This window comes from Egretta garzetta, unplaced genomic scaffold (genome assembly GCF_000687185.1).
Source record: "Egretta garzetta isolate BGI_Z169 unplaced genomic scaffold, ASM68718v1 scaffold1, whole genome shotgun sequence".
Taxonomy (NCBI): domain Eukaryota; kingdom Metazoa; phylum Chordata; class Aves; order Pelecaniformes; family Ardeidae; genus Egretta; species Egretta garzetta.
In genome coordinates this window covers 1216323-1244285 of record NW_009258542.1, presented here as the reverse complement: position 1 = coordinate 1244285, position 27963 = coordinate 1216323, and the positions used below count along the sequence as shown (strand labels likewise).

At 52.1% G+C, this 27963-nt stretch overlaps 1 protein-coding gene across 1 annotated transcript; it reads right to left on the bottom strand.

Moving 5' to 3' along the window:
- Positions 1–5141: 5141 nt before the first annotated feature.
- On the bottom strand, positions 5142–23587 carry FGF1 (fibroblast growth factor 1). Its single transcript, XM_009646813.2, has 4 exons — positions 23508–23587; positions 12786–12979; positions 7634–7737; positions 5142–6576 (listed from the first exon to the last, which is right to left on the bottom strand). Exons 2-4 carry the CDS (start codon positions 12952–12954, stop codon positions 6382–6384), a joined length of 468 nt encoding a protein of 155 aa, XP_009645108.1. The 5' UTR covers positions 12955–12979; positions 23508–23587; the 3' UTR covers positions 5142–6381.
- Between the last annotated feature and the right edge of the window lie 4376 nt (positions 23588–27963).

Below are 27963 nucleotides of genomic sequence, written 5' to 3'. Positions count from 1 at the left end.
CCGCTCCTCGCCTTCACCACCCTTCCTCAGCCGAAGATGGGGAACCGTCCCCAGTATTGGGGGCATTGGGCTGGTCCTGCTCCCTTCCAACCCCGCTGCTGGGTGCTGGGGCTGTCCCCGGGGCTGTGGTGGGTTTCAGGCTGCACGCCAGGAGCTCACATGGCCTCTCTGAGGCCCCTCGGTCCCCAGGGTCCCACCCCACCACTCGTGCTGCCACAAGCTCAGCGAGCGCAATGAAGACAGCGGCTGTCAAAAAGGTCTGGCACCTTTGGGGAACAATCTCCCCAAAGCCACAGGCAGCGGTGAGCAAGACATTCTGCTTTGCTTTTCAAGGGAGCTTGTGATGGCCTGAAGGACCACCAGTCCGTCTGTCCTGCGAAGCGGAGGTGTTGCCACCCTCTACCGTACCTCACAGCCAAATCCGGCTGTGCCCCTGGCCCTACCCAGCTTTTACCTTTCTTGGGCATTTTCATGTCATACATGGAGAACATATGGGAGCCATTAGACCCAGATATACATTCTTCCCTAACGAATGGCAGCATGTCAGAGAGTTGTTTATTTAACATAAAGTGTGATATTTTAAAAAAATAGCCGCAGCTCTCCTAGTGCAATAGTTTGTGTGACACTTCATGGCCTTCTTCCTGGTGCAGGATAAACAGTTAACAGGAACTAGCGGTCGGGTTTTAAATCTCCGCAGAGGACTCCTGAGCCAAACAGGAGGAGGGAGTGGACAAGATTCAGAGCGCTCCGCAGGCTGGGGCTCTGCCTGGCTGATGGCAGGCTGTTGAGGCTGTGATCTGTTAAGATCCCTGCAGATTTTCAGATCTTGCTGGCAAACTCCTGCACCACGCAGCATGGCTGGGACCTATGGCCATTAAGTACCCTTCCCATGTCTGAGCGCTTCTGGCTTGGGCAGTTGTGGAAAAAAAAGAGCTGATCGGGGATGCGCACAGCCCAAGAGGTTTGACAGGTGTGGAGGCAAAAATAAGTCCTGGTGAAGTTGTGTGTGCAGATGGACAGACCTCAGGACTGGGAGAAGGGGTGTGGGATCACATAGGACCCTACCTTCCCTGCACTACCTTCTCCTTCCACTTCTTTAGGATGTGGAAGCTTGCAAGATCCTGGCAAGATCCACCAGGAGACAGCGCTAGATCGTAAAAGGTTGAAATCTAGCCCATCGGGTGCCCTTGGCTGCTGCTGGATTTGAATGCTGTAAATATAACTGAGCATCCAAACACCACCGTCCTTTCCCCACCCAGCCCTGCGTCCCTAGCCCACCCTTCTCGCGCAGCAGCACTTGCTTTTCCTTCCGACACGCTCCGGAAACCTCCTCGCAGCACACTTGTGCTCGCTATGCTTACTGGGAAAGTAATAATTTTATTAAATCTTACAGGTCTTGTTTTTTTTTTTTTTTTTCCCCTCTCACCTCTTGCCCTAAGGACAAAACTCTCCAAAAGTGAGCACGGTTTCTCTGGGTAACGTCATCCTTGCTTGTTCATCTGTCTGAAGCAATTACTGTGGCTTCCTTAGGGATTATTTTTCAGACAAAGTGTTGACATTTTTCCCCAGTTGGGTGTCAAGTGTGTACCTGTGGTGGTAATTTCTGAGCGGCAGAAGTCTAAAGAGAGGAATGCCCTGCGGTTAATGAGGTGTTGGAAGACAGCACGGCTAAATCTGGCATTACGCTTTCCAACTTTCCATTTTAATTAGAAACCTGGATCTCCTGGTCATGCACTCATTAATTATTTTTTTTTGAGTTGAGTGACAACCCAGCCTTTCACAGGAAAAGCAACCACAATGTTTAAGTAGGGTGTTGATGCTGTTGACTATCCACATTGCTCTGTCATGCGCAGTTTTGTGTTTGCCATTGGAACATCTTCTGTAGCCTTTCCCAGGTGCTGGACCCGCAAGAGCTCCCATACCAGGGATATCAGCGGTGGCCGGGTCCTTCTCTTCCTGCAGCTCGTTGGCCTAAATCCGGGATTTGGGCAGGTCAGGCCTTAGTGGACACTGCCAGGTACTGGTTTAAGTGTCAAACTTCTCAACTCCTACCCACGGCAGGTAAGCAATTACAAGTTCATAACAGCACAGAAGGTAGAGACGGAGGGGTTCAGTCTGTGTCTCTGCCTTGAAAAACAGTGCTGCAGGTGTTGGACGTGGGCAGACGTGAGGAGGATGATGATGATGATACCCCCATGAGGTAGCCCTTGGCAGCTGAAGAGTTGCAGGGCTCCTCACCTGCCCTTAGCCTGGACCACCTTCACCGAGAGCTGAGCGTGTGTTTTACCACTCAGGTAATTAAAAGCACACACTGGTTTGTGGTGGCAGCAGAGCTGATGGGTTGTTACTTGTTCACCTTTTAATAGTGGGACCGTGTGCGCTTGGTGTGAGTTATATTACATGTGCTCGGATGTGCAAAATAAGGCAACGCTGCAGAACGGTCACAGGTGTTTGCCAGTTTAGGGATAACCAGCTAGCATACCTGTGATATGATGATACTGAAAAACCCCAAGTCATCCTACATCCTACTTCTGTCCTTAATTTTTTTTTTTTTAGGAGGGGGGAGAAGGTGCCTGTGCAGATTACATTTTTTGCAAGCATTACTTTATTTTAATGGATGTAGTTGGTGTATGCAGTAAAAAATGTGCCTTTTTGGCTGTTGGGGATTATAAGTGAAAACTGGAAATCATACTTGCAGTCCTCCAAGTGTTCAGTGTGCACAGAGTAAATACCTACAAGACCGTATGTCCGCCCTCCCCGTGGGCAGCCATGTGGAACTCTGCTATGAAGAGGACAAGAGAAGCCGCTGGCATCCCGCCATTCTCCAGGAGGAGCAGAAATTGCCTTTCGACTCGATCTCCACGCAGTTCCCCCAGATGAGAAACAGCACCAATGGGCCATGGCAATGGGTAGGTGCAAGGAGGGTGCTGGCAGGGCTGGTGCCCATGGGTGGGCGATGGTCCCCGCACCGCTGGGCTCTGCAGCTGCCAAAGCTGCCGCACGCTCCTTCCCCTCCACGGCTCTGCCGTCCCTGTGCCATCTCCCTGCTTGCCTGGGAGGACGATTAACCGCAATGCTATCGGCGCTGGGGAAAAGATTTCAGAGCCAGCAAGTGCAAAAGTTCAGGAGTACCGTAATTAGCAGAGCAATTCTGAAGTGCAGTAATTAGTAGCTAATTACTGCTGCAGAAATATGCAAGGCATAGCGCCTTTTCTTCCTCCCTCCCATGTAGAGGTGGCTTACCTGGGGTTTGCAGGGAGCACTTGTCCCATGTCCCTGTCCCCAGTGGCAAGGATGGAAAAAAGTGAAGAAGGGGGGCCCAGGTGGGATGAAGCTGAGCCCATGGACGCTGTGAGGGTGAACTCAGCCTGCTCTGCAGAGCGAAGGCCCCAGGGCTGTGCCAGAAACAGGGACTTTGGACTCACACCGGCTGGCAAGAGGCCGGGCTGTGACTGCCCCTCCGTCACGGGGGCTGGGCAGGTGCCCCCAGCGCTCTGGCAAAATGCAGGTTTCCCCTCCCAAGACCTCAGCACGCCTGCTGGCAGGAGCTGCCAGCTCATTTATATTTGCAAATCAGGATGAGATATTTGATAAATTGATAATTGATAAACCTGCGCTGCTGGTTGTGGGGCAGACGACCATCCCTGGCCATGTTTGCTCGGGGGCAAAGTGTGTCCATGAAAACCCACCTGCAGCCACAGCAGCAAGGTGCCACCCACTGGGGAAGGGCTCCGGCATTACCCCGAGTGCCCGGAGAGAATAGATTGCAAATGTCTAATTAGCAGACACTGCAGGCCTTGCCGTGGCGTTCCCAGAAGACGCGGTGTGCGTGCACACGAGGAGGCGGCTGTGCGCAGCCGGCGGAGCCCGAGCTCGGCCCCGTGTTGCATAAACAGGAGAGCTGTTTGTGTTCTCTCTGCAGAAAGTTCGGTACAGGAACACGAACTCCCTTGTTCAGCTCCGAATTACGCTGCCGTAGCTCGTCTCTGAGTGGAAAGGTTCACTTTGTAAAGCTGGGGAAGGCAGCTGAGCTGCTGTAATGCTCCTTCCAAATACACCTGCAGTTTCCAAGGGGCTATTGCACAAAAATAAAGGTAAAATGAATTAGATTACCCATCGTTTCCAAACCGGAGTGCTTTTCACCACCGACACCACTATTTCAATAATGTCATGTTTAACTCCTTTAAGTTAGGCTACGTTCATAAATGCCTTTTTTTTCCCCCCTTTACTGCTGAATAAGGAAAGTCAGGCCCAACAGGCAGGAATGTAGGAAGGGGAGCATCAGGAAAAGCATTTAGGAATCATGAGGCTCAATAGCTCTGTGCCTGTCCCTAGCCCAGCTTGTGGCCCAGATGAAGTTCACCTCGCCCCTCAGCTGTGTGAGTGGCGGCAAGTCCTGGTTTCCCTGGATTTTTTCCCCCATTCACTAGAATTGCAAAATTGGAATTATGATTGTAGAAGCAATAGAGTGCACAGGCTGTGGCCATCCCTCTGTGTGGTGGGAGCGGCGCCTGCAGCGTCTGACCCGGCTGCGTCGCCTGCCATGGCACAGGGTCCCCCAGCTCCCTCGGCGGGTGTCCCCATCGGCTGTCCCTGCTCGGGTGCTGCCGCCGGTGTGATTGGCTTTTGTGTCTCGCCACAAAGCTCATCCCTGGGGTGAAGCAGCACCATGCTCCGTTTTCACCCCCTCCCGTAAGGCATTTAGGATTTTTTACTCACGCGCCTCTTAATTTAAGACTGAATATAGCCTGCTGCAATGTTTCCTATCAAACTTTATTGTTCTGCCACTGTACCAGCATATTTTATTTACAGCTCGAAACCTTAGTCCAAGACCGACAGGAGGACCGAGCCAAACGCATTTCGGCAGCACTCCCCCTGCCATGATCCCGGGGGACGGGCTGGGCAGTGCTGCTACAGCCCCAGCCTTGCGTAAATGAAGGACTCCTGCACTTTTGCTTCCTTGGCTGCCGAATCTGTCCCATCGACCGTGGCACCCCTGGCCACATCTCCGCATACACCTCAACCGCAGCCACAGCCAGCCCATGACAAGTCACATGGGTGCAATGGAGTTAAACCTATTCCCAATTTACTTTTTAATGCAGTATCACCAGAAAGGATTTGTTAAAGGCTTCGGGCAAGTCTACAGATGAGGATACTCGCTGCCAGGTAAAGTGCATTTGACACTCAGGAAGAAGGGATTGGAAAAGTGCTGGCTCAGCAAGGCTTTGCCCCAGGGGTGCCTGGGCTGACCTGTCCCCTGGGCTGACCTGTCCCCTGTGCCCGGTCACCGTAGACATCTTCAGGTGCCTGAGGTGGAGGGGGAAAGACAAGCCGGGGTAGAGCATGGCAGCGTGGTGCTCCCGTGATGCTCTTGCCTGGCAGGCACAGGTCTTGGGCTGCTTGGGCGATCTGCTTCGTGTCAGGAGAGGAGAAACCCAGCTTCATGGAGAGTCTGGGAGCCACCAAGGGGCCCCAGTGCCGTTTTTAGAGCCCCATTTAGCCAGATGGTGGCAGTGTAGGAGGAAGCCCCTTGGGACCGGGGTGTGATGCACTGCCACCGCCATGCACCCCACGCCTGCTGCTCCATCACACCCTCAACATTGGACTTCAGTTGCTCCCACTCTGCCCCATCCTCACTGGGACAACGTCAGGGGCTTTGGTGCCTAGAACTACTTATGAACAAATTGTAGAAGAGACAGGTTTACTTAATAAATAAATACAAATAACATATGGCAGGTACTAGCATGGAATATAGCAATATTCATGTCGTAAGGGAGGCTAAGCTATCTAGGGCTTGGAGCTTTTGGCTGATGCTAGTTTAGCTCGATACGCTGAGGATATCTGCACACATTTATCCAGGCTGGCACTCGATAATGTGGCTGGTGGTGCAATCTGAAATTGCTTGAAAAGAGCATATTGGAAGCTGCATATTCAGATACGTTAACACAGCGTATCCAGGGAGGTTTTGCCTTAGAATGTCTGGGGACAATAAAAGCACACGTTCCCCTGGTATCTGGGGTGTCCTTGGGGTGCCTTTGGCCATGTTTCTGGGTGCCTGCCCGGGGCAGGTTTGTGCGTGTCCCTGGGAGCTGCAGCGTGGTCATGGCATGAGCCGGCCCCGCATTGCCAGCAGACGGCAGGGGGAGGCAGGGGTGCCGGTGGACCTTGGGAGGGTGCCGGGGCTTTCCCCCTCATCTCTGCAAAGCTTTGTGCAGTGGAGGAGCTCTGCTTTGTGTATTTTTGGTAAAGCCTTTACCTAAAGCTTGGAGCTCTAACATTTGGCTCTGTCATACTAGCCAAAAAGAGAGAGAGCGAGGGAAAAGGAGGAGGCGAAGGTCGGGTTTTGGGGTTCGGGTCATCTCTGAGCTCCCAGGACGGGGCTTAGTCAGCCGAGACGGGTAGCGGGAGGAAGAGGATCGCCTTCTGGCCATAGTGAGTCCGCGGCCCCAGCTTGCTGTTCCCATTCTTCTTCAGACCAACAAACCAGTTCTTATCTGCGTGCTTTTTGGAGACGTATGTGTTGTAATGGTTTTCTTCGATCCTTTCAAGGAACAGGCACTCCTCACCCAGTAACTGCTGAAAGAGAGCCCCGGGTAATGATGGTGAGACAGGGCGATGCTGTAGGGAGGAGGACGCATGTTCCTAACACAGCAATCCTGGCTTGGATGCTCCCTGGCTAGGATGCTGTCCAGACCCGCCTCTGAGACCTTCGTGCCCCAGTAAAGCTTGTATTTAAAGTGTGGAGGTAAGTAGCCTTGATTTAGTCCCGTGGGCTACTCCTGCAGTAACTTTTCCGTGACCTGGGCATTTTATTTGGCAGTAACCGAGCCCGGCTGCACGCTCCGTAAGCCAGTCCTGGCACTGGCCCCTGCTCTGGCACTAACCTGTGCCGTGGCAGCTGCGGGTTCAGGGCATGAGCACAGGGAACAAAACAGCTCTTTGGTGAGGCTAAGCAGCCGGTGACCAGGATTACGTGTCACGCACTTTGCTATAAATGGGACTGGTCTCAAAGAGCCGGATTATTTTTGGTGACTTCATGGCCTACAGTTCCTGCGTGCAGGGGTAAAGCTCCTGCCTTGCACAATCCCGCTCACACTGGGATGTCATGGATGCTGTCACTGCCTCTGGCATGGGGCTCAGTGTGACCAGGATAGAGAGGAAAAATGTGGGGAGGTCTTTGCTCAGTGGCCATGGGCCATTGCTGGGGGATGCTTTGTCTCACAGCCCTGCCAGCGGCCCTGAACCCCCTGGCAAAGCCGTGGAGAGGCAGCCGGAGGCAGGGGCGTGGGTAAGGGGCTGGAAGAGCTGGGCTGGAGCTGCACCCACCCTGCACTGCCGGGGTCCCCCCACGGCCCCGCTGGCAGAGCGGGCAGCTGCCGAGGGAATGCAAAGCAGCTGCTGCTCCAGATAGGGAATAGGATATTTGTCAAGTGTTTGGGGCAGGGTGGTAAATGGCATTATTTGATTATTTATTTCCCCCCTCAAATAAAGCCGGATGGAGAGTGGCCATCCAGCTACCAAAATAACAAACAGAGGCTAATTGTTGCTTGCGGTTTGCATTACTCAGAGCTACGAGATTTCTGCAAACCTCAAACCCTCTCCGTGTCTGGTCCCACATAAACCTCCTACTTACCGAGCCGTAGAGCAGCCCGTTGGTGTCCATGGCCAGGTACTGCCCAGACTTGGTGCTCTTTATATACACCTCTCCCACGCTTTCCGCGCTCAGCTGAAGTTGAACTGAAAGTAAAAATAAAACAACAACAAAAGTAGAAAGAAAATAGGAGAAAGGAAAGAAAAAAAGGTGGTCAGAGATAATGTCCAAGCTGCTAGGAAAGTTAGCAGGGTATTTTTGTTCTGAAGTCTGGCTTATAAGGAGTTTATAAGAAACAGTACAGCGTGTAATAAAAGTGTCTCCTTGTACCCTCTCCTTCGCAGAAACCCCACAGCCATGCCTTAGGAACCAAAGACCAATTTTTTCCTTCTTTTACATCAAAGGGCGGGCAGCTTTTTGGTTAAGACGCTGGAATGGGACACAGGAGATTGGGGTTTTAATTCTGGCTCTAATTTACAAATTTCTAATGTGGTTTTGACAAGACACTTAAGGAGTGACATATGAAGAAGTATTTTGAGAGCTAAACCAGGGATGGGCAGAATTCAGATGCCTGCATTGCAAAACCCTGATCCAAAGCATCCCATCCAGCAGTGTGCCGGGGCTGGCGTTATCCGGTGTGTCGTAGGCGGATAGTGGAAAAATAAAAAGGGCTGATCTTCATCCTAAAAAATACCTGCTGTAGCATTAAAAATACCATGAGCCACATCTTAGGTTGTCCTAGTTGGTGGCGCTAACATGAATTTGATGCTAAACCAAGGTCTGAGCCTGCCAGCGAACAGGCTGGGCGGGAGCGATGGGTTCGTGGTGATGCTGTGTTGCTTCATGCAGCGTAGCAGCTTCCCGTTCCCGATGCTGGACTTCAACTAGGAACTCTGGGGCAAAAAAAGCTCCTTGTTGGTCTTGTACTGTGGGAGGGGAGCAGCTCAGCTGCAGGCCGGGGTGTCTGGGCCACCTCCCTCCTCTGCTCGGCATCCTGAACCTAACCTGGCAGGTTTAACCTTTCTATCTGTCTGGTTACTTTTTTTTTGCCCTGTGGGTTCCTTTTTTTCTTACTTTGCTAATTACAGGAGTCTCGGAAAATGATTAAAACTTGGCTCGAGTTCTTGTTTAACATGTTTATCAGGCAGAGGCAAGGGGAGAGGCCCTTTGGTTGGCGAGAAGCTCTGGGAGGAGAGCTCTCTAGCACTGTGCATTCAGAGAGGGCCCCGTGCTGCTCTTGTGGGTCGGCAGAAAAACTGAAGTCTGAACAATTCGCGGCCCAGCCGGCATGTGTGGAGGGCTGCGGTCATCCAGAGTGTGACTTGCAAAATCCAACTTTTCCAAATGATCTTTCCCATCTCAGCTTTTTTTCCTGAGCTTACACTGTAGAGATTTCTAACAGAAATATTCAGATGGTTTGAATGAAGTATGAATGGATGCCTCAGCTCCAACTCCTTCCTTCTTTTTTAATTTGTTTTAGTTTATCCTTTTTTGGATGAGGTAGAAGGTAACGTTACCTCTTGGCATGGCAGAAGCCCTCATCCCAGTGAAATCTTTGCTGTAATGGTTCACATTCTTCACTTTTGATGTTTCCTGCTCAGTAAATTGTGCTTAATTAGTAAATTGCCTGGGTGCAGATTTGCAGTCATACACAGTCCTGGTGCTTGCCTGCGGGAGAGCCCCCAGCCCCCTGGCATTCACTGCGCTGCTGCAGCCCCAGGACGTAGCCAAGGGGAAAGAGGGAAATGAGATGAAAACAAAACACTGTCCTAAAAACTGCCTTTGAGAGAGAGGAGTGGGGGCACCCCCCAGCTGCTGATGGGGACATTAAGGTCTCTGGCTGCAGAAGAGGGGAGAACAACGGGTCCAGAGGAAGGAGCTGATGCACAATCTCTTGTGTTTTTTACAGGGATAGATATTTCCTTCCACGAAGTAATGGGATGAAACAGAGAAAATAAGGCTGCTTGTGGAAACTAGCATGGGCTTCATCCTCGAGGGTCTACAATGTCCTGACAAGTTTTCTTTTCATCTCACAGCGCAAGCTCGAGATGCCCGCACATGGCAGCAAAGAATGCGGTGAGGGAATCATTACGTAGGGCTGGACGGCAAGGGCTTGGAGTGAGTAACTTCTGTTCTCCTTAGAGACCTTCCCTGATTCTGGGGCTAGCACCTGGCAGGCGATTTAAGATGAAAATAAGAATTCTTGATGTTTATCTGGAACAAAATGCACATGGGAGCAGGCAGTTATTTGCAAAGCACCAATGCAGGCTCTAACACGGCTGTGCATGCTGGCTCCTTGGATGAGCCGTGGGCATTCCAGTGCCTCGTCCCTCCCCAGGAGCCTCGCTCCCTGCTATCACCCCCAGGTTTCCCATACGGATCTGGCTTTCTCCATGCTGGCAGGTGCTTGTCCCAGCTGTGTAAGCAGCATCCCACGGTGGAGGTCACGGTCCGGGCTGCTCTGCTCGCACGCCAGGGAGCGGTGCTGAGCAGCTCTGGCGTTTGCCAGGCACAGGGGCAGGACCGTGGGCAGTTGGTGTTGGTGTTCAGAGGCAGGATACCTCTCCGGCAAGGCTGCTCCGCTGGCACGCAGCCCTTCCAGGAGTTTCCTCTGTAAATATTTGTATGTTCGGATATCCAAGTTTACGAGATCATTTACAGGAGGTTCCTTCTGGCAGAAGTTTCCAAACATGTGGCTCCAGGCCAGCAGCCGGCGAGGTGCGAGCGTGCCGGGGCGCAGCGGGTGGCATACACAGGAGCTGCCTGCGCTTGCCTGTGTGCGTTGTGTGGCTCTGGGGACCAGCAGCCGGAGGGGAAACGCTTGCTCTGAGGGGATGGGCTTGCTTTGCCAGGGAGAAAAAGGCTGGGCTGTGTGGCTGTATCCATGCTGTGAGATGGGATTGAGGCTGGGATGCAGAGGCTGGACACTCGTGTCCTTGTTAGCACCCTGTGTCTCAGGAGATGCTGCCTTGCTGTTGTGTCTGCAGACCCGTGCTGAGCTCCCCGGGGCACACGGGTGTCTCTGCGTCCCCCTTCTGACTCCAGCAAAATCTCAGCATTGGCAAAATGCGGCAGAGATGCCTGTTGAGCTTGTACGGCCTCTCCAGCTGCCGGCTTGTGGGTCCTGTGAGCCTCGTCCTGTCTTCTGCAGATCCTTTGGGTCAGCATCCTCCTGTGCTCTTGCAGGGGTTTGGGAAGGGTTACATGCCTGGTTTATTCCAGGCTGGAGGCTGCCTGCCCCTCGCTGTCTTTACCCAGCCTCGTGAGCTCATCCTCACCCGTCCCCCAGCACTGCCGTGTGTTGCGTGAGTGGTGGGGAAACAGCGTTTATAGTTAAAACTCTGCTATAAACTGCCCTTCATTAAAACAATAACAAGAAGGAAGGTTAACTTTGGAGGAGAAAGCCACATGTATGCTTGTGGTTTAAAGAAAATAAAAGTGCTTTTCTTAGAATTTGTAAGGCAGACTTGGCTCCTCCCAGCCCTTCTTTCTAACCAGATAGGAGCCTGGCAGGTCCCAGTTATATTCCAGTAAATGTTCAGGATATGGCATACCCAGAGGTTTCTGCTGAGAACTGAGAGCTCCGGCACGCGGTGGTGGGGAAGAGCCCGGACCCGCTGCCCACAGAGCCCCGTGGGGAGCTTTGCTGCGCTGCCAGTCCAGCTCTCCTCAGGCATGGGTTTAAAAAATCCTCTCAAGAGCCCTAAAAGCTTAGAACTTCCCAACCAATTCCTTGGATTTTTGTGTCTTTGCCCTCACACAGCCATTTTCTCTTTTGTTGAGTGGTTTGCCTGGGGGTTTGCACTGCGCAGCCCCGCTGGTCACCGCTGACGGCCTGGCTGGGCTCAGCAGGGAGAGCTGCCGAGGGCAGGGGGCTTCTTGGTGTCAGGGCTGGGTATTCGGCTCTCATCCAGCCGCCTTGTGTGGCAAAGAAGAGCGCCTCAGCACCGCAGCTTAGCTTGGTCGTGTGAGCTGCTGGCAGGGAAAGCGCTTTCGATAACTTCGGTGCCATGGATGACTACTTGAAAAGGACAAATGTGCACCTTTCCTTGCCATACAGAATAATATTACTGATTTTTTTTTTTATATCAGGGTTTGCCCTAGATAGTCTGCAGCACTGTTATCATAGTAGCGTTTACATGATGGGTGTTTTTTGGTGAGCAAGCCCTGCCAGCTTCCTAGGATGAACTTTGATGCCAATTACAGAGAACGAATGTGCTCCTAGAAAGGCGGTGGGATGTGCACATGGTAAGAAGAGTGTTGGTATCTTCATGGGCAGTTCATCCCAGCAGCAGGTCCCCAACATCCCATGGGCTGGAGCCACTGGCATCACTGACTGCAGGGCACGGGGATGGGCGAGAGGAGCTGTGGATGGCCCTTTAAACCTTTGCGACAGGCAGATGCACCTAAAATGTCTTGAAACTGCTTCAGCACACAATAAGCCATACTTGTTTTCAGTTAAAAAAGTGAATGGTAACATGAATGCATTTCTAAAGCCGTAAGTCACAAAATAACTCTTTCACCTGCTTCTTGCTTATGTTGGGATTTGCATCCTGCAGGAATTAAACTTCCTGCATAAGGGGAGAGGGAAATTCCTCAAAGGCAAGGGGACACTGTGTGCAGAACATACAGATAAAATCTGTTCTGCACGCAGAGGAACCTAGGCCTGACCTCCCACTCCGGCTCGCGACTTGATGTGCGAAGAGGCACAGCTGCAGCGCGCCGCCGGGAAACGCTGCATTGGCACAGCCCGTGATTGTGCTGAATCTTCTAACCCAGAGTAAATGCAAAGATACCATAGAATTATGCGCGATGGCTGCGCGTGTGTAGGCTGTGAGGCTGCTCCTAAGCCGTTTTTCCCAGCTGCCGGCTTGCTGCGTAAGCCAGCCGTGCCGCAATTAGCGCTTTGCTCCTGTATGGTCTGCCTGCCCGCGATTATTTTGATAACCGGTTTCAGTCTGAATACTTCTGCAGATGTGAAGTAGCACACAGACCGTGCCTCCCTGGGCTCTGCGTCCCAGCTACAGGTGTGTTTGGTGCGTGTGCTGGCTCCTGGAGGGTGTGCTGCCACCAGGAGAAAAGAGACCCTGGTACAGAGCCTGTCTTCTCCAGCTCCCCCCTTCCTGGCTGATAAAGGCTGATAAAACCACAGGAGCAAGGAGGAGCCCCAAGAAGCCCCATCAGGTTTGCTTACTGTGCTGGTCGCTTCGGTCCCTGGTCCCATCCACTTTGCCATCTGGGAGGATCCGTAGGAAGTGGCCGCCGTTGCTGCAGTACAGGAGTTTGGGTTTCTTGTAGTTCCCCAAGGGAAGGTTGAATTTTTCGGTCAGGGCAGTGAAGGTGGTGATTTCCCCTTCTGCCATCTCTCAGCCTCTGCCGGCGGCCGGGCTGCAAGAGAAGCGGCGGCGTATGGCAGGGGCAGCAGCACCGAGTGCTCGGCACACGCCGCTGCTGCCAGGCTTTTAAAGGGAGGGGAGGGAGCCCGGTGGTCCCTGGCCGGTACCCGGGCTGGCTGCGGGGCAGGTGATTCACACCACGGATGATGGGTCCGGCAGTGACACAGCCCAAAAGGTGATGCTCCCCCAGCGTGGGAGGTGTGTGGGGGGGTGTTGTCTCCTCACTGGGTGTAGCTGGGCGGTAGGGACTCTGTCCTTTTAATTTTATCATAGTAAATTCTGTTTTCTTTCTGCTTTCTATTGACGTACGTGCTAAAATTACACGCTCACAAAATAAGGTTTGAAAAACACTCAGTGTCTGATTGAAACCCACAAGAGGCAGGAAGGGAGCCCAGGTTAATAACTCTCTCCGCTATTATAACTTTCAAACAGGATCATGACTAGGTACTGCAACACGTACCACATGCCAGATAGCAAATATTACTTCATATCTTGGCACTCTGCATCTCACCTGGCCAAGGCACACACATACTAAAGGTCAGAACAAATGTTAGATATTGTGGGAGATGAACAGGGGGGCAGGAGGCTGTGGCTGCCCGGGCAGCAAGCAGGAGTTTATCCATACACTGATCAATGGCATGTGGGGAAAAGGAACTTTGAGTCTCAATTATACCATGTTTGTGCACCCTTGCATCTCAATAAAAGTGGTTAAAAGGGAAAGGCAAAGCTCTGTCTGATGCAGAAGGGTGTAATGGGCACTACTGGTGCTCAGGAGCAGCAGGCACCATCTCGTGAGCGTGCTCCTTCCCGCGGGGCTCCTGTGCTCTCCTGGGGGATTGGGGAAATGCACGGAGATCGTATTGAAACCTCATTTTCCAAGACACTGTGTGGTCATGATCCATGTTTTAGCAGGTGCTGTGCCAAAACTCAGAGGTGTCATCAGACCGATAAGAAAGATGCAATGAACGTCGGAGGGTGAGACCTGCCATTGCGGCCGTGGCCATGGCATCAGGAGGTGCCGTGGCCAAGTGTGGGTGGGGACCAGAGCCCCACATGTAACCCAGGTATATTCAAATTTATCTGAATGGTTTTGGACTAGAAACTGTATTTAAAATCCCCCGTAAATGTGCTGTCCTTCATATACAAAGTCCTGCAGTGCTTATGAGAAGTGGATTTATGAACAGAAAAAGACAGGGCGCAGTACAAATCTAGAGACAGGAAATGACTTTAAATGCAGTGTATTCCCATAGCTACAGTATGAGAAGTATAGTCACTGTTTATGTATATTTACATATTTATGGATTGTAAAAATGTCTATTTAGTACTGAGTTGTGCTACTGGTACATTAGGATGGAACCAGTATCATACTGTGCAGGTTTGCCGTGGTACTTAGAGTGACCTGGGAGATATTAAGGACTGCAACTCTTTGCAATACAAACACACACATATATGTCCATATAATCTCTAAACATTTGGCTGTAAACTCTTAAGTACGTAAATTTGCAAATGCAGCTGCAAGGAGGGGGAACTATTCCTTCAAGTAGATCCCAAAAGCCTGCAGAAGGTAAAAACGTATGGAAGTTGGACTGCTAAAAGCTGACACCTTGGAAATGAAGACTTCATCGCTATTGCTGAAAACAGACCCAGCCATTTCAGCCAGCTTTGGTTAGTACATGGCCTTCATCCCTTACTCTCAAATGTGTCCCCTTGGGGTCTCTATCAGAACAGAGAGATTTCCTAGGAGAGGAAAACACATCTGTAGAGGAAAAAAATATTCCCTGCCACCCCAGGCCTCAGTTCCTTCTGGTAGCTGCTGGTTCACAACAGCTTCTCTTTCCTCCTGACTATCAGCCCACGTTTTGCTGCAGATGGAGGTATTAAATCACTAACAGAACAGCTGAACACAGAGTCAAAATGCAGGGACATACTATTTTAAACTTTTCCCCACTGCCCTTTCCCCTGAACCATTTTGATCTTGTTTGGCAAGTCACGTTTTTCTGGACCAACACCTACCAAGTGTTGCTTTATCAGCCCAGCGCTTCCTCAGCTCTGTGTTGTTTTGCACTGGAGGCTGTTTTGGTTCTTGTGTAGGTTTGAAAACCATCTCCAGGCTTGCTTCCCCCTGTGTTGTGCATCTCCCCAAAGCTCACTTTTGCTCTGGAGCAAAGCCTAAAGTATCAACCTTCTCCCAAGGAGTCCGGCCAAGTTTTACAACCACCTCTGCTGATACCCTTGCTTCTGCATCGCACAAAAGCCACGTCCGTCTCGGTGCCATTGCTTTCAGACTTTGTATGTTTGGAAGTGGTGAAGCTTCGCAGATCCCCCATTCAGCACAGGCCAGGTTTTTGGGAAGTCCTTTCTGCAGGTGATAACATGGGCTGGCCCTGTTATTCTGCGATGGGGCGCTGAAGCAACCCACGAGAGCTCAGGACTTCTCCTGGTGGCTTTCCAAGGCAGCTGATGGACTTGCTAAGCATAGCTTCGAAATCCTTTTTTAACACATTTGTCAGAGAGCTGAAATTAGGTATTTCTCAGAGTGTCTGGTCCCAAAATTTGTTTTTCTGTCAAGAGATCATACTTTTCTTGTAGTAGTTCTGTTTCTAATGCCAACTGTCTGCCAAACTTTCTCTGAACGAAAGCCTTCAAGTCGTTCGATGTGGTACATAAGGCTTTAGTGTTTTACTGAGCATTAATCAAGATCAGTGGTACTGTGTAATTCGCTGGAACTAAAGCTTTTCTTGAGCCTTTATCTGCGGGTAGAAGGCACTCAGAAGTCTCCTGGGTTGATGATGGATAGAAGTGAGAAACAAATATCCCAAAGCCTAGAGCTCCGATCAGGATCTCAGCAAACTTAGGCTGCAGCCGGCATGAGCGAGGAGTGGGCTGGGATGATCCCCTTGGTCATCTGGAGGCCTGTGCATTCCAGGGCATCTACAGATAGCTTTAACAGAGCAGCTCGACTGGAAACGGCTGCTTCGTTTTCACATGTTTCCTTTAAGGTTTTTTTTTCTATTTTTAGACTGGGTTCAGTGCTCACCAGCTGCCTTTGACTCCATAAGAGGAGCTGAATGAACGCTCTTTTCTACTCTCATTGTCTCTCCTTGCTAAATAAGACTGCTGTCCTCATACTTTTATGACTGTGGAGTCAGTACTCGACACACACCACCACTCATGGCCCTACTATTATACTTTTGGCAGGAATGTGTTAGATTTTTATGGGAGTTAAAAAGCAAGAGTGAGAGAACCTGAACCAAAGACAACATAAAGGACCTTATTTTTTTGGGTAAAAGCCCAACAAAATGATTAAATAGCTCAAAGTGGAACAGAAAACTCTCTCCAAGATGCTAAGCTGAGAGACACCACACTCCAGCAGTTATGTGGCGCCCTATAGAGAAAGGAAAATATTCCAACAGGAGATTGCTGTAGGAGTAATGGCTGCTGCCGAGCAGTTGACACCGCTGGTCGCGCTAGGACAGTAAGTTGGAGCCCCAGTGGGAGAGTGTTTGTCCAAGACCAGCTGTGCTCGTGGCTCTCCTCTTTCCTCCCACCCCTGCGTGACGCACTCATCCACTTCGCTCCCGTAGCTTTCCTGTGCTGTGTTGCCTAAGAGAAAACCATGGCTGAGGATGAAAGGCATCATCACCGGGAGCTGGACCCAGGGCATCTGCACTGGACCCAGGGCATCTGCACTGGGGTGGCCCCAGCTCCTTCTGCAAGCAGAGGGTCCCACCAGCAGCCTGGTGGGACTCGACTCTTCCTCCTGGGTTGTGGAAGGAGATGTCAGAACCCCAAAAGATCAGAAATAGCTTTCTGAAGAAAAAAAGAAAAGGACTTAAAAAGAGACTTAAACCCGAATGTTAATTTCTACCAGGCCCTACTGAACTTTGGTGGCTGGAAGACTGCAGCGTGCGTGTTCCTTGCAGCAGCAAGGAGAGATGAACCCGGCATGGGACCGGAATAGCTGTGAAATTCTGAGAAGTTTGGGTTTGGTTCCAAACTTTATCACCAAGCGCTGCTGCTGCAGCGGCCAAACCAGCGGCTTTGATGTGAAATCCCAAGCTCTGCAAGCATCTGAGTCTGAACATCGAGGGCCGGTTGCGTTGCCAATAACAGGCGAGCTCTGTGTGAGCTCCGAAATAACAGTGCACGCTGGGGGCCATGGAAAAGGAGTGAGGTCCTTTTTCCTTCCTGTTTTAAAATCAGTGCAGACTTCACTAGGTAGTACCATTCTCCCCTTTGCTTGCATTACAAAGCTGGTGTTGATGACAGTTTGGCAACTTGGGGGATTGCTAATGGCCCAAAAGTTTTTTGCGTGTGCGGATTGCCAGGTCACACTCAGACTGGGCTCTCCGTGGCTTCAAGGGTATTTTCGCGGCTCTCTTGTGGCGCCCGTGACACAAATTTAGTGGCCAGCTAAGGCTAACCTGCCATCAGTACCATGCGCACCCCAGGTTTTCGGCAGCAATCTCAGGAGAGAAGCCAGGCGGGGAGGAGCCGTACTGGGTCCCGTGGGGCTCCCGGCAGAGCTGGGCGCTCTTCGGGTACATCCCTCTGCCTGGGGCAGCAGCCCTGTGGTGGTCCCTGCTCCCCAGGGGAATTAACCCCAGCCCTTTTCTGGCCACCCCTCTGTACACGTGCAGTAGCTGGAGGCTACAAGGATGGGAAGTTGCTGCTTCTCAGCTGGGAGATAAGCATCTTCCACTGCCATCCACAAACCTCCATCCACCAGTCAAACTCATTGGTAGCTCAATGAGCAGTCTTGTCAGAGACTGCAAAGCTTACCTAAACCAAGAGTAGTGAGGAACTGTGGGGAGCCAGAGTCCCTTGTCCCATTGCTAAAATTTCTCTACCTATTTTTCTTCCCTGCCCGACACTTCTTTCATGCTTCTTTTTCTTTAGATTCCTCCTGGCATGCTTGACTAGGTCTGTTTTCCTGAGATCAGCTGCAGCAATTTTGTGTATTCGTGAAAGCACATTGCACGAGCGGCTGCTGGACCCCAGCGCGGCGTCTGCAGCCGAGCACGCTGGATCGTCAGCATGGCCTCATCACAACCTCCGGTCCCCAAATGTTGCCTCTGTCCCACAGGTTGTCCCTGAAGCTGTGAGGTGACCAGCTAAGGTAAGCCTCTTTTTTTTTTTTTTTTCCCTTAAGTATAAAATACCTGGCTACTATGTGCAGGAAACCAGAAATTTCTCACCTACAAGACTGGAGGTTGACTCTCATACATAAAAATTGTCCTTGGCTTTGGATACGATCCTTTATATAGGATTGGAAAGAAGTGCAGTAGATAGCTTCTGTTAAGCACCCTTGCAGACCAAGTGTGGATGCGTTGATGAAAAGCACAGTTAATCACAACTGGCATCTGGCTGATCAGATAAAGATCATCCAGAAAACTCCGAACAGGCGAGAAGCCAGCCAAGCGCGGGAGTCTTTTAAGGTTTTCTCAGACTTCAGTCAATGAGATCAGGGCTCTGGTGAGTTCAGTGGAAACACTGCAGTTGGTTTCACTTTGGAAAGTGTTATTTTCTCCATTAAAGCAGAAATCATGTTTATTCCAGGGTGTGTGCTTCAGCTGCGATCAGACAGCTTGGCCTCCTGATGGGCTCATTTCCCATTCCCAGCCACCTGGATAGAGCAGTCACTTCCCAGGCACCTCAGACACTACGTATCAGAATGGAAAGCACTTACAACAGGTAAAATATTTTTAAGGAATTCAGGCTCTGGCTTTCCTCCCCCCATTGCCTGCCCAAGGGATTCCTGAAGTGCCCCGTGCTTAGTGCTGGGCTGACAGGTACGGCATTAGGGCAACCCAAGAACTGCTGGGGTGTGCAGAGTAAACATCTCATGGATAAACAGTGATTTTACTCATCATAAGTTTGAGAGGTCCATTGGGTGGGATGGGTTTCCTCACCCAGGAAAGGATTAGAGCCCAGCAAGAGGTTTCCTCGTGTACTGGTTGCTCCAGGAGTTGCAGCGCAGGGGCTCTAGGGTTATCATCAGCACAGCCAACCTGCAAGGGCTGCCGTCCCTCCGAAGGGCTGGCAGTGCAAGGCACGGCTCAGATTCCTCGGACTATGGAGCCTCTTAGCAAGGACTTAATAAACGATTAGGCAAATCATATGACAAATATGTAATAGATCATTTGATGCATATCAGTGGAATGCATTGGCTTGTTTCTACTCAGTGTTTATGGCAAGGTGATTTTATCTCTAGCAATATGATTAACTGCTTAATGAAATATTTATCAGGCAGGTTTTACCCGTTGTAAGTGGAACATGTGGTATAAAGTGTGGCCAAAACTGTAGAAATGAATTTAACTAATGCCTGGTGTCATCATCCCCTACTCTCCACCAGAAAACACAGTCATTCCAGTTAGGTCACACTGGATTTGTGTTAGGTAAAACAGACAGGAGTGTAAACGTGAAACTTTTAGTGATTTACTGAGTGAGTATCGCTAATGGCAAGAGTGAGTGAGTTCTTTGCTGAAAAAAAGGCTGGCTATGACCACCAGGAGCATCATGGTAAAGACAGATAAAGGGAAGGCTGCATCCTGCCCAGGAGGACGGGACTGGGGGTCCTCACGTATGAACCCATCCCTTTGCTCACCATCCCTCGAAGGTGGCATTCAAAAACGATGACCAGGCATCTGGCTCCAGGTAAAGAGAAAAAATCCTGTACCACCAGGGATGCCCATGCCCTAGGGGAAGCCCTATAGCAGTGGGCCACTGCCAGCCCTTGGGAAATGTGAGTTCAGGGGGCCGGTCCCCATGGTTGCCTTCCTGGAGGCACGATGACCAGGCATCTGGCTCCAGGTAAAGAGAGAAAATCCTGTACCACCAGGGATGTCCATGCCCTAGGGGAAGCCCTATAGCAGTGGCCCCTGCCAGCCCTTGGGAAACGTGAGTTCAGGGGGGCCGGTCCCCATGGTTGCCCTCCTGGAGGTGCTGCGAGCATCCACTTTCTAATTACCTTCCAGCCTTCCCGCCTCCCCACCCACACCCTTTTGCAATGTGGTCATTAACTTAATTACAGTTCCAGCTCCAAGAGCTGATCCAGCCCGAGAGCAGGAGCGTTGCCAGGAGGGTCTTGCCCCATGTGTCCTGTCTGGGTTCAGACCAAGAGCACGGACACGTACACGAGCAACGCTGGCTGCAGAACCAAATCCCATTGCCTCATGTGGGGGATTTAAGCGCTAACTCCGAGAGCAAGCCAGATGCGTGGGACCTGCTAGATGGAAAGAACACGCTGGATGGAGAATTGCAAAAGCTGTCTCTCCAGTGAAGGATAGGGTGGAAGAGATGTTGCACCCAGAGCGTCCAAGGGGAAACCTTTGGGCATTGCAGTGAGAGATAATGCAATTGCCCGGTTCCTGGGAGGAGCCCAGGGGTGGCTGCTGCTCCCCTGCCTGGTCCCTGGCTCCCTCCCTCCCCAGGCAGAGGTAAGACTCCATTCCTGCATTCACTGGTGAGGCCGGTCTGCCCAACACGGGCAGATGCTTTTGTTGCAGCGCGCTCAGCCCTGGAGCTGCAGCAATTCCCTGGGGACCGGGGTCTGAGCAAGGACCGTGGGTCCAGGGTTGGGCTGCCAGGGCTGGAGCCATGGCCGTGACCGCTGTGCTGGTGCTGTCAGGAGGTGACAGCCGGGAACACCCCAGGGCCCAGCTGCACCCAGTGTTTGGTCCCTCATCCCAGGGGATTCTCTGTGGGCACCTCTAGCTCTGCTGCCCCAGCAGCAGTGTAACAGGCACCCTAATTACAAAAGGCACAGAGGGCTTCCCCTTCCCTCCAGCAGACGGCACGCACTGCCTGCCTTCTACAAGTGCCCTTTCCCCCTTGCAGGCTCATGCTGAGATCAACATAAAGCATCGTCCCTTCTCCTGCGCTTTGCTGCAGTGCTGCTTCCCAGCACCTCACTCGCGCAGACGGAGACACTGGGGCGGGGGCCAGCCATTAACAGTAACGTTAACATCTCTGGCACCTGAGGAGGATGGCTCTGGGCTGCCAAGGCTGCTGAGGACCCAGGGATGATGCGCCGGGTGCAGGTACCTTGTTTTGGGTGTTTGCTGCTGGGTAGCGGGCGGTTAAGTGCAAGGCTGTGCACAGCTCTCCTCCGTGGGTCTGCCTGTGTTTTGCGTCCCAGGGGAAAAGCATCTGGAGGGAGCGGAAACCACAAGGGATGCTGTAAAAACTAATTGGTTGTTGTTGGTTGAAATGTTTTGTGATGATGTAGGAAACCCTTCTGGGCAGGAGGGCACTCGGCGTGCCCTGGTGCAGCAATGGAGGGATAAAGGGGCATCTCTCCCCCACAGCTCCTGCTCAGGAGCCCCAGGCTGCAGGGTCCCTGCAGCAGGCACCCCATCCACCCCCTGCTCAGGACCTGCTGCCCAGTTCCCAGCAGGCAGTGAGGTTAAGTTCGGTGATGCTTCACCCAGCTTGCAAATGTCACCGTCCCCCCCGTCACCCACCCCCGGTGTCCGTGGAGGACACCAGCCAAAATGCCAGACCACAAAGCCAGAGCGCCCGGGCTGTCTGGGCTCGCAATGCAGGTGTGGCTACTCCGCAGCTGCCGGCTCTTGCCCCATGCGCCCACGGACAGACAGATGGACAGACAGACAGCAGTGGTGGCCACTGTCGCTCCTGGCTGTGGGCAGGCTTCTCACGGCTTTGCTTTGCTGCTCTGGTTATGGGCGCTTTCCTCCATCTCTCCTCCCTTCCCTCTGTCTCTTGGAGCATTTCGATACGGGAGATGCAAATGTGTGGCTGCTTGCAGTGGGGAGCTGCTCTGTTTGCAGGCCAGCTCTGCCTGGTAAAACCAGTGGCTGACACCAAATGACAGATTCTAGCCCCAAAATTTCACTCTATGCAATGCTCTTATGCCAAGGGGCTGATCTGATTCTCCCACTGTACCAAGTCCCTGCTGAGCCCTTGTCCCCTCCCAAGCAAAACCTCCTGCTGATGGCCCTGTTTCAGGTACATGCCTGGTCACTGCTCCTCTTGCTCACCCTCTATCAGCCACGAGCCCTTGCCAATCTCTCAGCTCTCAGATGGGTCCAACATCTCAGTGTGCTGCTGCTAATAAGGCATGAGGCTTGAATTAGGAGCGAAAAGCTGGGATTTTCACGTGGTGTCAGATGCAGCGCTTCCTGCAGCTGGCCCTCTGAAGGGTGGCCAAGCTCAATCAAGGGTTGGCTCAGGCTTCAAAACTGGGATTTGAGTTTAGGTTCAGACTTTATACCATGTCCTTCCCCAAGGAAGCAGAGGATGCTGGAATTGAGGGTTTCATCTCCAGGCCAAGTGAAACCCCACATCCATCCTCGTGGTTAACCATCAGTAGACGTATCATCACTCAGAAATCAAACTTCCTCCAGCATAGTTTCAGTCTTGGTTGTTCCAAGGAAAATCACTTGGTTTCTGGGTTCACCATAAGCTCAGCAGTGGTTTATTACGCAGAAGATGCGCAGGGAGTTAATTACGTTCATTCTGAAATATTTGTATAAGGACTGTATAGCTTGTCTCCTTAAGTTCTAAGAAAAACTGGCTGGAAAAATTCTGTTCTTAATTCTGCTGCTCAATACCTTATTTTAAATTTAGCATCTAGTAGCTATGGATGCTAATGTCTGGTTTTTTTCTCTGAGCTGCCTGAGTAAACAGCTTGGGCTGTGTTTTCCTGTGCACACTGTTGCTCAATAACTTAACAGTGCAACAAAAGCTTGAGATAATAATTGCTATTATCAGGAAAATCCTCCAATAAATAATAATTTTCTTATCTGCATGACTTTAGGCCTGCGTAAAATGCCTTACAGGGTGAAACTGCAGTGCATAAGAGCATGCAAGCAGAGTTTCAAATGGAAGATTGGAGCAAGACAAGCTCAAAGGTGAATCATGTTAAGTGCAGATGAGATGGACAGGAAAAAAAAAACCCAAATAATTAGTTGTGGTTAACTAGCCACCGGAGTAAACTCATGAGAGAAGCTGTGAATCTCCACCTCTTGCTGTCTGTAGAGCCAGACAGGTCGCTGCTTTGACCCGTGATCTTTAGGCAAAAATTGTGGGGTCCTCAGGTGAAGGCAGTGGGTGGCTCTGGAGGCCCATGGACATTGGGCTGGCCATTTGTCAGACACATTTCTCACCTAGAAAGGAGCATGAATCACGCGCCGGGATGTGTCAGACCATGGTAGAAGATACAGCCCTAATTCTGGCCCTCCCTGTCCCAGACAGGGGTGTACTGAGGCACCTGCATCCGTAAAGAGGTGGGCACCAATTTGGTCCTTCCCGTGACATCCGCGAAGACAGCAGCGCAACCGCAGGCTGCGTGTCAGCAGGCAGGAACAGGCAGCCGCCCCCGCCCAGCTCCAAGGAAAACAGTGCCCTGCCTCGGATGCTGCCGCGGGTTTCCATAACGGTACCCTCAGAGGCAAGGGGATATTTTTTGGAAGGCTCTTCTACCCTTTCTCATCTCCGTAAACAACAAACCACCACAAAAAGCACGTCGCAGGCGAGAAGTCTGCAATTTTAACTACCTGATGAAGCTCAGCTGCTGTAGCTGAGCGCTTCGCAGAGCGCTGTCTTCGGAGGTGACACCCACGCTGTTTATTTCCAGCTCCTGCGTGGGCGGTCTAGAGACATGGAGATGTTTGTCGTGCCTGGTGTTTCCACAGCCATGGGGTCAGGCTGGCCTGCAGGGATGCAGCTGAGGATGCTAGCGATGATGGGGGGCAGAAAGATGCCCTGGATCGTCTAAGCGGAGAGAAATCCAAACTAAACCAAAAAGCTTTGGGACAAAAGTGCAGCCTTGCAGTTCCCGTGGGATGTGGGCATTGCCAGCCCTGCTGCACTGTGACAGTGGCCGGGCATGGGGCTGCTCGTGGGCCCGGAATAACGGGAGTGTCAGGAGCAGGCTGCAGTGATGTGGGTCTTGCAGGGACTTTGAATGCTGATGTTCACGTTTTTTATGTTTATGGCCTGTCTCCATCCCAGTGCAATTCATCAGACGCTTGGCCTAGCTTGGATGAATTTTTAAAAATTACATAAACGCGCCCTGGTATACAGAGCTTTCCCTTTTGAAACCTGGCTGGTCTTAGGGTACAAACATCCCCTATTCACAGGGCTACGTGGGAAAAGGGCTGATCCAAACTGCACTCGCACACAACATCATTCCCCAAAACGCCTGATGCTGCCAGCTGCCCGCCCCCCCCCCCTGGTCAGCGAGCCCTGAGGCAAAGCTCCCGCTTGATGCCCTGAAGGCCACCACCTCTCAGAAGCCCCGGGCACACAGCAGCCAGCCTGGAGAGGGGCGATGGATGCAGCTGGGCTCAGGCGATGGGACCAAACCGCCACATGCCAGCTCCATGGTTTGGGGAACAGCAGCTGCCGTCCCCGCCTGCCCGGCCAGGGATGCCGCAGCCAGGACCCCAATGGGTTTTTAATCTCTTTTTTACTCAGCAGCCACGCATTCAGCCCCTGTGCTGGGGTGCGGGGTCCCCAGGGGAGTAAATGAGCATCCCCTGCCTGCCTGCCCCATTCGCTGCGGTCTGTGCAGCACTCACGCACCTGCACCCGCAGAAGATCGCAGCCGGTGTAAGCTACAACCCCCCCATTGATAGCTTAGGCGTTAGTAAGCTCTTCCCATCAGTTGGAAGCTTTTTAGAACACCCTGTGGCAAAGGGAATATTAAGGAAGGGGAAGGGAGGGTGTTTTACTTGATGTTAAGTACTTGTATTTTATGTCCAAGATTTGACCTGCAATTGAAACTCAAATATAAAGGGAGATGAAAATTCCAGTGGAAAATGTACCCAACTGAGTAGTATTCTTCTGTGTAACATAAACATGCCCCGTAAGGGTGTGCAGCTGTTGGAGAATTAGCTAATGACCTCTCTGGAGGAAAAAATAATCAGGCGGGGTGAAAGGCAGGGCAGCTTTGGGGAGCTGCCAGGCCACAGCTATGGGAATGGCCCTCTGCATGGTCTGGGGGGGCTCTGGGGACACGTGGAGGGGACAGGGTGGTCCATCTCCTGCTTGCATGGTGCAGGTACGCAGATGGTCGCTTGTGCCTATGGCCACATGTGTGCGACTGTCCTGGGCAGCATGTGGCAGGGGGGATGTGCAGCACCAAGCTCTGACCCTTGGCATTGGTTTCAGGGGGGTTTACGGTGTACAGAGCGTCTCTGGTGTAAGCAAACAGCTTGGATCTGGAGTTCATCTGCTGCTGCACAGGCTGGATTTGTCACGGTAAAGATCTCCCCCTCCTGTCCGCCCGGGCAGCGTGGGATGAGAGCAAATGGTGAAATAACTCTTTCGGAGCTCCTGCTCTTGTTCTGTTACCTGGGCACAGAGCAGACAGGCTCAGCGTGCAATTTGGGGGCCACCCTGAGCAAGTGAGGGTGACTGTGCCCCAAAGGTCGGCTTGCAGCCATGGCAAGCTGCCTGCCTGCAAGCCCTGGGCTGGGGATGCTGGGTGGGAGCCCAAAAGGGCAACTGTGCACCTTGCATGGGCCACTGCCGGGGCTGGCTCCACCCTGGGGTGGTCGGTGCCTCTCGCAGGACCCAGGGAAGGGCCCTGATGGGGTACAGGATTGCTGCCTGATGGTGCTGGGAGGAGAGCGGCTCTCCCCACAGCCCTGTCCATGCATGGGAACATGTGGATGGAGGAGGAGGACGAGGTGTGAGGTGGGTGAGGAAGGGCACGGGTGGTGCTGGGCACCAGGAGGTTGTCCCTGGGAATACCCAAGGACATCTCTGGAGGAGAAGCCATCCCACCATGGTCTCTGGCTTGCAAAGGGCAGCGGTGGGAGCTGCTCTGATGGCGAGCTTGGGCTTTCTAGAGAAATAAGGTCCCTGCATGGGTGAGTGCTGGCAGGGCTCGTCTGGAGGTGGGACAGGCAGATTTACTAACTCCAGAGACGTGGGAAGAAAAGATCCAAGGTCAAGGCTGACGCCCAGATCTCAACTCTTGAAGTACAGATCTAAATTAAGAGCCAGAAGCAAGGACAGACTTCATGAGCACAAGCAAGCCATGAGTCATTTATGAACTGTGTGTCTAGACCGCTGTGGGCAAAGTGCAAATCTTTGGGAGGATGACTCTGAGAGGACACCACCGCTCCAGAAATGAGTCTGAAGGGGACAAAAGGCGTTTGGATGTCACCCTGTGAGTCAGTGGCGCGGAGCCAGGGCTGGGGCTGGCAGCCTGGGCACAGCAGCCAGCCCCGCTCCTGCACCCTGCAAAACGCTTTGTGCGGAAAACCCTTTGCTGCTTCTTTTCTAATCTTTGTCCTCAGGGTTAGCTCTCAGGCTCGGATGCCTCGGGCTTGGAAACGCTGCCCACAAGATGTCTGCTTGCTCCATCCCCAGACAGCTCGCTCACTCCACGTGCTTTCCCTGGGCAAGGGAGCTGGTTTGGGATGCAGGGGCGGTAGGCACCCCAGTAAGGGGGTACACACCCTAGTAAGGGGGTACAGAGGCAGCACGCACCCCAGTAAGGGGCTAAACACCTGAATAAGGGGGTGCATACCCCAGTAAGGGGGTACAGAGGCAGCAGGCACCCCAGTAAGGGGGTGCACAGGCAGCAGGCAGCCTGGGAAGGGGCTCTGTAGCTGCAGGGGGGCTGTGCGAGGCAGCAGGTTGGAGCAGCTTTGCCTGATTTTTCCAGCCGAGCATTAGGTGCGTAGCCGGGAGGCTTTGCTGCTCTCACACCGAACCCACAGGCTGTGAGGGCGAGCAGTGGCAGGGAGCTGTGCCGTGCCCTGCAGCCGGGCAGAGCGTGGCAGCTTCAGCACCTGGGCTTGGAGGGGGAAGATGGTAATTGCTGGGTGACCGTAATTATTGCCCTGTGCTTTAAAGCCTGGCACTGGGCGGTGGAGCGGTGCCCCGTGCCCGCAGGGAGCCCCCGGCTCTCTCACTGTGGTGGATTCCCTTCTATGCTCCTCAGGCTCCCAGCTTTCTGGAATAGCTGCCTTTTTCACATCAGCGAGTGACCCTGCGTGCAGTGTTATTTCGGTCACCAGATCACTTTAATCACTGTTTTTCCCCTCTGCTCTCCTCTCATTTTTATCTTCCTTTCTCTGCTGGCACCACTCTGGAGAATGCCGTTTTCTGGGGTGATTTCATTCCTCTTAAAGTGCCTCTGTCTCATCCTGGGAAGGGTCAGACCCGGAGAGTTTGGGAAAACACAAGCAGAAGGGGAAAGGGGGCTCTTCTGAATTCGTTTTCGAGTTCATTAAGACCCAGAAGAGTGGGGTTTGTTACCTTATTAAAGCAAAGGTTAGGCCTTAAGCTGGACTGTGGATGTGTGTTAAGATGCTGTGCTGGGGTTAACAGAATAATATTTAGCACTGGCTGTGTATTAGCTATTCTTGAAAGGAATTAGTATTAACCATGGCATTCTTTGAGGGCCTCTGTTAGCCTTTATCTGCCATGTTTAGCAGCTGGGAAAATGAAGCATTTTTTTGTTACACTGTTTTCCTTAGTGTGTGAACAAGCTTTTAGAAAGAAAAGAAGGGCTTGTGGTGGCCAGAGTTTGGTTACCCTCAGATGCCCAGGTACTCTGCAGCCTGCAGACCTGCCTCTCCCTCCTCCCCTGGCTGAAGTCCCCAGCCACCAGGCATGAGTCCCTGTCCCTCGGGAGGGCAGTGCTGCCCCACCGTGTTAAACCTGTTATGCTCACAGCATTGAGTTTATAAAATCTGCAAGTCACTGATTGCTTCTGCAACTGCTCTGCAAGGGCTTGGTGTCTGCTTTTGTTCTCCAACGGTATAAAACCAACAGACGCTGATGTTGGAAACAAGGCAAAAAATAGTAACTGCCATTACTGAAAAATACTGAGTCAGGCATCTTCTTTAACAAATGGGGAGAGAGGGAGGATTACTGCATTCACGAAGGCTACACAACACGCCGGGGCAGAGATACCATGACAAAGCAATAGTCCCTCTCTCTCTTGCTGAACTGGTTTTCAACAAATCCTTCTGCAAAGAGATTTCTATT

Bases quoted from the DNA above. Each gene is read 5' to 3' on its own strand.
- FGF1 (XM_009646813.2), bottom strand. From the start codon at position 12,954: ATGGCAGAAGGGGAAATCACCACCTTCACTGCCCTGACCGAAAAATTC. The intron at 7,738-12,785 runs GTAAGCAAACCT...TTTTACTTTCAG, and splicing joins GGACCGAAGCGACCAGCACA to TTCAACTTCAGCTGAGCGCG. The intron at 6,577-7,633 runs GTAAGTAGGAGG...GCTCTCTTTCAG, and splicing joins ACGGGCTGCTCTACGGCTCG to CAGTTACTGGGTGAGGAGTG.